The sequence below is a fragment of the Lutzomyia longipalpis genome, chromosome 1 (assembly GCF_024334085.1).
Source record: "Lutzomyia longipalpis isolate SR_M1_2022 chromosome 1, ASM2433408v1".
Taxonomy (NCBI): Eukaryota; Metazoa; Arthropoda; class Insecta; order Diptera; family Psychodidae; genus Lutzomyia; species Lutzomyia longipalpis.
Genome location: NC_074707.1, coordinates 40,422,290 through 40,434,443, shown reverse-complemented (window position 1 = coordinate 40,434,443; position 12,154 = coordinate 40,422,290). Strand labels below are relative to the sequence as shown.

The following is a 12,154-nucleotide window of genomic DNA, read 5'->3' as shown; positions in this document are numbered from 1 at the left end:
TCACCAGAGTCCCGGAAATCTCATTAGCTGATTTCTTTTTTTTTCCAAGAGGGGTGTGAGAGGGAGGACTCACCAGCGCACTGTCGTGTTTATTTTCCACCATCCTCATGTGGTGGCCCATGAATTTGTTCCAGGGTGTGGGAATAAATCGCTTCCCCCTTGCTTTCACACATTTTGTTTACAGCAGCAAAACACACAGCACACCTGTCCACGGCCAATGGAGGGACAGAAAAAAGACATCGAGAGCCGCCAATCCTTCCACACGAGCGCACCAAAATATCCTTCTTGTTAACCCTAGAGTTTGGGATTTTATTGTTTTGTTAGAATATTAAAGAATTTCATAAATCTGTCTCTTTTATTTGAGGATTCTAGCCTGTCTAGTGGTTAGTTTTTCGGTGATTTAGTCCTAGAAAAATCCTTAAAGATAATTCATTGAAGGAGGACCTTTTGGCGGTGATTTGCATCGTTGTTTGAGCTTTAACACAAAAAATTGTTTAAAACTCCGTTGAAAGATTTCGAAACCGTTGCAAAGATCCTTTTTTTTTTTTAATTATTTCAGTCTAATTTGAATGTCTTTGATTGAGAGAATTGTGTGAAGAATTTACAGAATAAACGTTAACAAAGATTTAAGGAGTTTATTCATTCCAAGGCTCTCAAAGAATAATTGAAAAATATAGAAAAATAAATCAGATTACAACAAAATTTTGAAAAATTCTTTAGAACGTTCAAAGATATCTTTAATTTTTCAAAAACAGTTAAGGAAACTGATTAAAGATTAACCCAAATACGTATGTACAAACTACTTTCATAATATGACTTATTTTGTACATATTGGGTGGAATTCACTACTCAGCTGGGCTTAAAAATTTAAGTCGGTTTATAAGTTGGTCTTAAGGCTTTAAGTCAGTTTTCTAAGTCTGACTTAAAATTTTTAAGTCGGTCTTACGGTTTTGAGTCAGTTTTTAGCTGTGATTCTTTTTTAAGTCTGATTTAAAATTTTTGAGTCGGTTTTAAAATTTGTAAGTTTGGTCTTAAGGCCAGTCAGTTTTTTTAAAGTCTTTCTTAGTAAGTCGGTCTTGTAATTTTTAAGTCAGATTAACGTTTTACAAATTTTGATGTTTAGAGATTGTCAGATACACTTTTTGGAACTTAAAACTTACAACTTTTAAGTCAAACTTAAAAAACTGACTTAAAATCTTAAGACCGACTTATAAAACGACTTTAATTTTTAAGCCCGACTGAGTAGTGAATTCTGCTCATTTTCCTAAAAAAAAAACTAAAGCTTTTAAGCCAAAATGCACTATTTTTAAGCCGGGAATATATTTTTATTTTATCTTTTCCAACAATTTTTAGTTTTGTTTGATAGAAAATAAGGAAAAAGAAAAATATCTTTTGCTTAGCATTTTTTTTTTTGGAAAATTCCTAATATTCTCTAAATAATGTTTTCTGTTATTATTTCTTCAAAGTATTTTTATTTTATTTGTATCTTCTTTGATGAAATAAAAGCTTTAAAATTAATAAATTCTTTTTTTTATATAATTTGTTAAACCTTAAAATATTGATTCTAAAATAAAATCAACAAAACACAATAAAGAAAAGAAACTATTCTTATTAGAATCGACTCATGAATTAATCTTCAGCCATGATTGAAGGGTTAACTATTTGTGAGTGTTGTTGAATGAATTTTCCAAGAGTTGTGACAATTTGCAGAACCACATTCAACCATTCTTTCTCTCTTTTGAATGTTTAAATAAAACTAATTTTAAAAATCCCATTTTTTTTATTAAAAAAAAAAAACAAGAATTTCCCGGAAAAAACTGATGTTTTTGGCGCTTCTCATTGATATATCCTATCGTGTCGTGGCGAACATTTCGTGAAAGAGGAATCGCTGTTAATATAGGGATTGAAATATTGCGAGAGAGTGGTGTAGAAGTTTATTTGATCAATAATACAATGTCTGTTTGTTGCTACACTTTGTACCTACAACCCCGTCGTGTATTCCGTGGATGAAGGTCTGAAATGTTGGTGGTGCGTTTTTTTTATATTTTATTTTTATTGTTTGCCCACAAAAAGAATAAAAATATTCTCTAATTTTGTGTCATAAGTTCTGGTGAATTCTGTGTGTAAAAAGAGTTCTTTGAGAAATATTTTGTTTATCCTCTTTTGTGGTCAAAAGGAAAAGCTTCTGTGGATGTACGTATGGTTCCAGGAAGGTATTTTCAAGAAAGGTCGCGTTGGTCGATGGATTTACTTAAGAAAAAAAAATACTGTTGAAGTCCTTTGATGTTGCGTAATGGTTGCAAGAAGGAAAAGCAAGAAAAAGGAGTTTGTTGAAGGAAGAAACCGATTGCTGCAGGTTTAGAAAATGCTTTGAAATTTGCTTTTCATCTGCTGAGTGAGAGTTTTCCTTATTTGGTGAAAGGATGGATATTATTATGTACCTTCCGGTGGTTTTGGAGTTTCCCAGACAACTTGTCATGGTTACCTTTCGTGGCAAAGATGCTGCGATGACACTTAGCAACACCCTCCATATCTTTCTCCATACCTGTCTGTTTCCATTTAAAAGGCAAAGAATGTTACCTGAAAATCTAAATATAATCATCTCTATGATTTCGTAGGAAAAGCTCTGTCTCTGTCTTGCATACGTTTTGCAATTAAGAACAATTCTAAGAATTTTTGCGTAGTGAGTACAATGAAATTTTCCTTTTCCTTTTGCAGAAATTCTCCGGTTTTCTCTTGAAAAAAAAATCATCCAATCTTGAGAATCTTTTGCAAAGAGTTTAGTTAAAGAATGCGCGGAAATTTTAAGAATTAGAATGTTGTTCTGAAAAGGAAGAATCTGTGAGAATATTTTAATTAATAAGTTTTGGCTGAAGAATTCTGCCAAATTGAAGAATTTTCCGTGACTATGGCTGCAAGATTGGCGACACAGAGGAATTTTGTAGCTGTCACATCGGTTTCTAGTCAGGGAGGCAATGTGTCTCCTGCATCTCAATCTGTGACAATGACATCCCCTTCCTCGTCCAATGGTGACAGTGCCATTGCGGTAACAACAGCAGCCACAAGTCCAGGAACAAATGGAACACCCATTCCCATTGCTCTGCATCAGGTCTTACCTCAAGTGAGCTACTCTAGAATAAAGAAGGTTTTCCTAAATAGAAAAAAAAATAATTCTGCATTTTTGCAATAGAAAATAATCCTCCAAACAACCACAACACCTGGTGGTGTATCGGTCATTGATGTCGTTCCGCTGGAGCACTCGGACTCGAGCAACGAATCACCCATTACGGTGGTCGCTGCTGATGCCGTTGAATCCACAAATGGAACAGCTGTGGTGGCTCCTGGGGCACAGCAAGTGACAGCCCAGGTGGCTGTTGTACAGACGCACAGTCCGAATGATTCAGGACCTCACTACATTACCGTCACGGGTGAGTAAACTTCCTCTTATGTGTGTCCCTTTAAATGGCTCTCAAAATGCTTTAAATGTGCAATCTCTCGAGAGTTTTGTTGAGTGTTGTTGACTTCTGAGAATTAAAGGGTAAAAAAAATTTTAAAAACTACAGAGAGTGGTACAAAACAAGCCGATAAATAAAATTTAGGACATTTAAATCTCCAGTTTTTGTACAAATTGTGATTTTTGATACATTTTTATTTTACTATTAAAGAAAATAAATAAAAAGTTTTGGTTCTAAAGAAAATCTTCTCTGTTTCAACTAGCACACGTTTTTTAAGAGAAATTAAAATTATCTCATTCATTCATTTTTACAATTCACGTAGAATAAGTTTTTCTTTAATATTCTACAAAATGAATTGTAACATTCGAGAGTAAAAAAAGAATGAAGAATCTTTACTTTTTAATGAAGAAAACAAATCTTAAATTCAATTAAAATTATTTAATAACTCGCACAATGTTCTTACCTATAAAACTGAATGATTAAAAGTAAGGAATTTACATAGAAGCTAGGATCTCACTAAAATCAAAATTAAATTTGTCTTTGATTTTAACATCTTCACCTCAAAAGAATTTCTCTAGGCTCGTTCTTCCTAAGAAAACTCACTAAAAGTCTCTGATCTTCAACTGTGTTTCCTCCTGTTAGTAGGCTAACAATACTACCTACAAATACGTTAATAAGCAATCCTATTATGCCGTAAAATTGAAAATTAATCCGGAAAATCCATGGAAGATCCTCATTATTCGAATTCTGTCTTATTTCCGTTGAATTACTCCATTTAGGGCTAATAAAGCTTGTTGTTGAATTCAGGAAGTCACATCCATCAGTTCGAAGGGGAAGAACAGGATCAGCATTTTTCTTTAGACCGCCAATGATTAAAATTCCAACAGCCAACATAGCAATGATTACACCACATTTTGCTCCCTTAAATCATTGAAAGACAATTAAATATTCTGCATAGATCTTATTTCAATTAAACCCTTACCTTGCTATTTATGTTCTTAAAGATCATTCCATTACAGAAGAGTCCGAATATTCCAACTGCGGGGATAGCTAGAAAAATAGCGGTAATTATGAAGATTGTCCCTAAACGTTCTATCAGATAAATCAAACCAATCCCTATAACTCCGATTACTGCAACAAGGATTTTCATGATCCTACTGGCAGTTCTTTCTGAAGCATCCTTTAGTCGATCACTAATGAAATCCATGTATATCGTACCACTCATTGTATTTAGAAGCGTTGATGTTGTAGACAGTCCCGCTGAGAAAATTCCCGCAATGAAAATTCCATTAAATCCCGGAAATAAAGAAGCTTTCTCCTGAACATAGTGTGGGAAAACTTGATCCATTTTCTTAACAAGTCCAGCTTTAAATGGATCACAATCTTCGTAAGTTGCATAAATGGTAGCCCCAATGACAAATTGCATTAATAAAAGTACGCAGTACAAAAAAGCATTTAGCCATAAAGCTTTTTTAGCTTCTTTAAGTGACGTCAGTGAGAGAAAACGTTGAATTCCACTTTGTGTTAAACACTTGTTGTACATTACAGTGAATGTTGTACTAAATAAATACGACCACAGCGATCCTCTTATCTCAAGACTTAAATCAGTTCTGAAAAGAAAAATTATAAAACTTTGTATGTCTTATACCTAGATAAATTGAAGAATATAATGATAAACTAACTTAAAGGCATTTAATCTTCTTCCACGCTGTAAGGCGTCCCATACATTTTGAAATCCTTCGATATTTATAAGTCCAACGATAAATATTACCGCTGTAGATAAAATCATCAGACTAAATTGGAAGACATCAGTCCAAACTACAGCTCTAAAGCCTCCAATAGCAGTGTACCAGATGCAAAGTCCTCCAGAAACAATGCATATTACGTAGAGATCAATTCCAGATACCTTTTGGAATGATAAGGCAGGCACATAGATAGATAGAGGGATGAACAAAAGTCCTGAGATTATATAGAGCGCACTCGCCAGGTGTTTGACACTCTTATCAAAACGAAGCTCCAAATACGTAAAGCTGGACTTAAGTTTAAGGTTATAGAAAACAGGCAAGAATATGTAGGCAACTAAGAATCCCCACAATGGTGCTATAACAATGAACATAAAATTATGTAATCCATATCCATAGACTTCTATGCTCTGTCCTATTGTAGATGATCCCGAGAGTGAGGTGGCTAGAAGTGAAAACGCTACAGGCACAACACCTAGCTTTTTTCCTCCAAAAAAGTACTCATCAATTGATTTTTGTGCCTTTGAACGAAACGCAAAGTATAGCCCAATTGAGATTGATACAAGAAACACAATCGCGAAGTAAAAGTAATCAAGAATTGAAAACTGAACTGAAGAGAACATTTTTTTTATAAATCTTTCTTGTCCAAGACAGAAATATTTTAAACCTATCTGTTCAGTCTCGACTGAGGGACTGAGAATACAGCTTTATATATGTACGTATTATGACTTGTTATGAAGAATATACATAAGAAATTTATGATACACTACACACTTAAACACTTAAGTACCTAACTATTGTAGACTAGATATTAAATCTCTATTTTGTGTACAAATTGTGGTTTTTGTAACACTTTTTTAAAAAAAAAATGTTTGTAAGATTTAACAGTAAAATAATGAATGAAAAATCTTTACTTTTTAATGAAGAAAGCAAATATTTAATTCAATTAAAATTTTTTAATAAATTGTACAATGTTTTTACCTGATTTTAAAAATTTCACATCAAGAGAATTTCTCTAGGCTCGTTCTTCCTAAGAAAACTCACTAAAAGTCTTTGATCTTCAACTGTATTGCCTCCTGTTAGTAGGCTAACAATACTACCTACAACTGCGTTAATTACCAATCCAATTATACAGATAAATTGAAAATTAATCCGGAAAATCCATGGAAGCTCTTCGTTATTCGGACTTAGTTTTGTTTCCATTGAATTACTCCATGAAGAAGTAATAAGGCTTGATGTTGAATTCAGGAAGTCACATCCATCAGTTCGAAGAGGAAGAACAGGATCGGGATTCTTCTTTAAACCTCCGATAATTAATATTCCAACAGCCAGCATAGCAATGATTACACCACACTTTGCACCCTAAAAATCATTAAAGGAAAATTTATTAACTTTCACAGTTGGTACTTCAAACTTCGTTTTTACCTTGCAGTTTATGTTCTTAAAGATCATTCCACTACAGAAAAGTCCAAATATTCCAACAGTGGGGATAGTTATAAGAATAACCGTAATGGCAAAGATTGTTCCTAAACGTTCGATCAGAAATATCATACCAATCCCTGTAGCTCCAATTACAACAACAATGATTTTCATGATCCTACGTGTAGTCCTGTCTGAAGCATCCTTTAATCTATCGCTTAGAAAGTCCATATATATGGTTCCACTCATTGTGTTCAAAAATGACGAAGTTGTAGATAATCCCGCTGAGAAAATTCCCGCAATGAAAATTCCATTAAATCCCGGAAAAAGAGAAGCTTTCTCCTGAACAAAGTGTGGGAAAATTTGATCCATCTTCTTAACAATGCCAGCTTTAAGTGGGTCACAATCTTCGTAAATTGCGTAAATGGTAGCTCCAATGATTAATTGTATTGATAAAAATGCGCAATACAGAAAAACTTTGAGCCATAGAGCTTTTTTAGCTTCTTTGAGAGATGCGAGGGACAGAAAACGTTGAATGCCACTTTGCGCTAAACACTTTTCGTATGCTAAAGCTAATACAAGACTAAATAAATACGACCACAATGAACCTCTGGTCTCAATATTTAAACCAGTTCTAAAAAAAAATAAAACTTATATTTTACGCTTTAATTAGTTAAAGAAACTATTAAAGGACTAACCTTAAAATATTTAGCCTTCCTCCACGTTGCAAGGCATCCCAGACATTTTGGAATCCTTCGATATTTATAAGTCCAACCACAAATATTACAACTGTAGATAATAACATCAAAATTAATTGAAAAACATCCGTCCACACTACAGCTTTGAAGCCTCCAATAGCCGTATATAGAATACAGAGAACACCGGAAACCACGCAAATCACATAGAGATTAATTCCAGAAACTTCTTGGAATGATAGAGCAGGCACATATATAGTTAGAGGGATGAAGAACAGTCCGGTGAATACATAGAGAAAACTCGCTATGTGTCTAACACTTTTGTCGAAGCGAAGCTCCAAATACGTAAAGCTGGACTTAAGTTTAAGGTCATAGAAAACAGGCAAGAATATGTAGGCAACTAAGAATCCCCACAATGGTGCTATCACAATGAACATAAAATTATGTAATCCATATCCATATACTTCTATGCTCTGTCCTATGATAGATGAGCCCGAGAGAGATGTTGCTAGAAGGGAAAACGCTACAGGAACAACACCTAGCTTTTTTCCTCCAAAAAAGTACTCATCAATTGATTTTTGTGCCTTCGAACGGAACGCAAAGTATAGACCAATTGCGATTGACACAATAAACACAATCGCGAAGAAAAAGTAATCAAGAAATGAAAAATTAACTGAAGAGAACATTTTCTCTTTAAAATATGCTTCAGAATTATTTTAAACTAACTGCTTTAATTTCAACTAAGCGACTGAAGAGTGCAATATGGTTCGCATTTTCTTATATACTCGTTACATTGTATGAAAAACATGAAAACCCTATGGTATTTTACAAAAATTTAAATTTTGTTGTTATTACAATTTATGATAAAAAAAAATGTTAAGTATCTATTATGAAAAACATTAAATATCTCAAACAGGGTTACAAGTAAATTTTAGGTCACTTTTGGATAACACAAAACGTTAGGCAGATTTAAAGGTTCTTAAAAGATTCCCTTTGAATTCGATTGGATTATAATTGGACTTGTAAAACCGGAAGTATGACAGATCTTTTTAAGGAAGAATTGAGGCGACCTTATTTGCTAAACGGCTTTGTCGAATCTCAAGTATAAGATGTCATTGGAAAGCACCCTATGAGCGCTTAGAACCTATTTTCGTGTCTATAACGTATTTCTTTCGTCAACTCTTTTATTTTATAAGTTTATTTTTACAATGTGGGACGTTGTTAATTGTTAGTCCTGACTTTTGAAGGGTAGTTTTAACTATTTATTCATGACGTTTTTTTTATTATTATATTTACACAGAAATTATTATCCCATTAGATCTATATTCTCATTTAATTACAAAAAAAGACATTATATATTGTGGCATTACGTCCAATATAGAAACAGGGCCGGCCGCTCGATGATGTTGTTGTTACTCTCGTGGAAAAGTAGTGGGCGGCTTGAGATATACTATCACGTGTGGGCCATTTTACGGATAGGAGTGTATCAGTCTCTTGAACCTACTGGTCAACGTGATCTAATGTGGTGACCTTTGGATGCGCACCCAAGCGCTCTATCCACTGCATCTCAGGTCCACAAAAGAAGACATTACATATTCCAAAAAGAATGCGATTCTTCCGCAATTATACGTAACCTCTTTGTGAACGTATTAAAATAAAATTCTACAATGAAAGCAGAGTTGAATATCTTGAGAAGCTTGAGAACGATAAGTAAAAAAAAATATATTACAAAAATACTTCTTAAATCTTGGAAACATCCTTTTCGACTACCTAAAAAGGTTTGCAAAATTATGAGGAATATGATAAGAACTAATAGGTAAAACATATTTCAGGGAAGTTTTAGACTACTTTCTCCGGAGAGTGTCATCCAATGAAATGGTGGATCAGTCCAAATAGATCCTTACAATTTTGACCAGAATTTCCGGTGTTTCTCTGCGTTTTTCTCTTCGACAATTGAACATCGAAGGGAGTTATCTCACTACAGCATTAAAGGCTTACATTAAATTCTGAGCAAATGGCTCAGAAAACTGAAGTAGGACAGAATAAGTGATGTTGTCTCTCTCTTACTCATGGAGAGGATAGAAAACTAAACACCCCATTAAAAATCAGATGCCGAATTTCTGCAGAAGTCTGCAGGAAAAATCTTCACTTCCCAAGAAATTCTTATGGTGGGTTCTTTAAAAAAAAATCAAAGAATATTTAATATATACGTACATTATGTGCATATTACGTATGTAAAATGGAAAATCCCCTAAATGCTACATGCATACATGAAAATTTATCATCAAATCGCGACATTTAATGTAAATCGACGGTTACAAAATATACGATGTTCGTCCCATATAAAATGTATAGGACTTAGCGTAGTACAATTTTGAACCGACGAAATGTAAACATTGAAATGTCATTTTCAAAAAAATGTGAAAATTTTATGCCAGAATATTCTTGTTCTGCTTATTCTTAGTGGCGAGGATTCATTCTATCCTCAAATAGATTTCCAATTTGGGGAGAAAATGTAGTATTCTTGAATTTTAGCACATCATTTTCAAGTGTTTACTTCCTATCCTCTCCATGAGTAAGAGAGAGACAACAATGTGGTGAAATCATTCTGTCCTACTTCAGTTTTCTGAGCCATTTGCTCAGAATTTAATGTAAGCCTTTAATGCTGTAGTGTGATAACCCCGTAAGACGTACAAAGGCGCAAAAACCTCTGGCCAAAATTGTAAGAATGTACTTGGACAGATCCACGGTTTTCTTAGCTGACGCTGCCGAACTTCTTTTCTGTCAATTTTAATTAGTTTACAATTAAATCAAACAAAATTTCCACATTTTGTCCTATTTCACCCTAAACTACGTATAATCCTTTTTATATCTTAATTTCAGCGGAAGGTGCAGTCCGATCTTATGCTCCCCTTACAACTGTCGGTAAGTCTCTTTTCCCCATAATAAACCCAAAAAAGAATGCTTTGTGTACAATTTAATGATTGGAAACCTTTGATTGAGAGACGATGGAATCCGTACAAAATTATCCCAGCAATTTGTACATCTGCAAATAATTCATTGAATTTAAATACGAAGGGGAAAGATTTCATTTTATGCTCTCTGTATGTACATAAATAAGTGAAAGATTGTAGATAAATAAATTTAGTGAAGAGTGATATGTGTAGAAAAAAAAGAACCTTATCATAGAATCAGGAATATTATGTTTATTGGGAATCAAATGAAGCATGTTAGGGTGCTTTATTGGGGTAAATATGATTTTATCGAGATAAGAGATAAAAGTTCTTTTTGCGAAAACTCGGGTCAGGTGGTTGGAATCCCAACGTGTAAATGTGTGTGTGTGTGTGAAATCATGTGAAGTTCAATTGGCATTTAAACGTGAAATTTATTACGCTTCCATAAATCTTGTATCATTGTCTTTTTTGTCATGATAACGCATCAGTGAGCGATATAAATGACAAATGACAATCTTCCAATACCTTCGTTCACTTCACAAATTAATAAACTTTCCCTCAACCTTTATTCCCTTAAAATAGAAGGTATGTACGTATAGGTGAAGCTCTAATGACCGTAATGAGTGTAATGTGGGTGATTGAGATGGATAATGAACGAATTAGTAGAAGAAATATTGTGGCACATGATAAAAATAATTCAGAAAGGATATTGAATGACAGCTAACGTACTGTTTAGTGAGTGATTCCTCATTATTTTGTATCCTTCTGCACCCTTCTCTGTTTGATGTCTAATTTGTAGTAAATATTTGATACAAATTTCACCCCTCAAATATGCTTTTGGTGTTTCGGCAATTTTTAACAATAAAACACTCGTGTGCTGTGAATGCACGTGTTCACGGACACAGGTACCAGGTTATAGTTTTCGACTCCCGATTTCAATGTACACAACGCACTCAAATTTCCACATCAACCCACCAGGGATCAGTCTCTGAATGATTTTTCATATGAAATAAAAAGCATCTCATTTACCCTCCCCTCGTGTAAATCCCCTGAAATTACATCAAATCGTTCCCATGTTAATTCAGGTTGAAAATGCAATCCCTTCCAATTGGAAGATAATCTTCTTTACCAACGGAGGTACTAACTTTCATCTCTACATAGGTGCCCTTAAAATCTGTCTATAGTAGAGTGAGAATTAAATGAGAAACTTAGATGGGAAGAAGGGGTGAGAGCGTGGCAAATTCCTAATTGAAATTCAGCCAGGTGGATCGACGGTGACTTAATGTTGTATGATTAATTAGAAAAATTACTTTGAAGGTAGAAAAAAAAGAATTGAAAGAGTTTTAAAAATCTAATTAACATTTAACGATGAAAAACATTTTTCTTTTCAACTTTAATGTACAAACAAATCTAAGGGCTTAAAAATATTTTTAAGTTAAAAGAGTAAACTTAAGGAACAAAGAATTATTTGTGCAGAAACAATTTTTAAAAATTGAATATATCTTTAAAATTTCTTTAATATATTTTTAATTCAAATGAAACGGCATAAATTTCCATATGATATAATGAAAAAAAAATTTAAATATTTTTAGTGCCCCTAGTTAACCCCTAACTTTCTAACTGAAATGCATGACTATAAAATTAAAAAAACGGTATGCACAATATGCGTAGAAAGTCCTTTTAATTTGTTCTACGTTCAGTTAATAAAAATCAAGATAAAAATTTATGAAAAGTAATTAAAAACTAAACCCATGAAAAGTGGAATTATTTTCTTCAAGAAAAACTAGGAAATCTATCATTATTTTTCCATTCAAAAATGAAAATTTCTGTGTTTGATTATTACAAGTTTTGCGGTAATTTGATAAGAAAAATAAGAAAAGTTTCTAGCT

The 12,154-nt window shown here is 33.4% G+C and overlaps 1 protein-coding gene across 5 annotated transcripts in view; it reads left to right on the top strand.

Moving 5' to 3' along the window:
- The window catches only part of LOC129787307 (DNA-binding protein RFX2), an 865,065-nt gene that overhangs the window by 1,346 nt on the left and 851,565 nt on the right, over positions 1 to 12,154 (top strand). For 4 of the 5 annotated variants that reach the window (XR_008750217.1, XR_008750218.1, XM_055822797.1 and 1 more), the window contains exons 2-4: positions 2,719 to 3,121; positions 3,191 to 3,428; positions 10,195 to 10,236. Coding sequence is in view for 3 of the 5 variants with exons in the window: in XM_055822797.1 (XP_055678772.1) it covers positions 2,909 to 3,121; positions 3,191 to 3,428; positions 10,195 to 10,236 (493 nt within the window). In the remaining 2 variants the exon portion in view is untranslated. The remainder of the gene's footprint in view (positions 1 to 2,718; positions 3,122 to 3,190; positions 3,429 to 10,194; positions 10,237 to 12,154) is intronic. The other variant, XM_055822796.1, reaches the window with a different exon arrangement.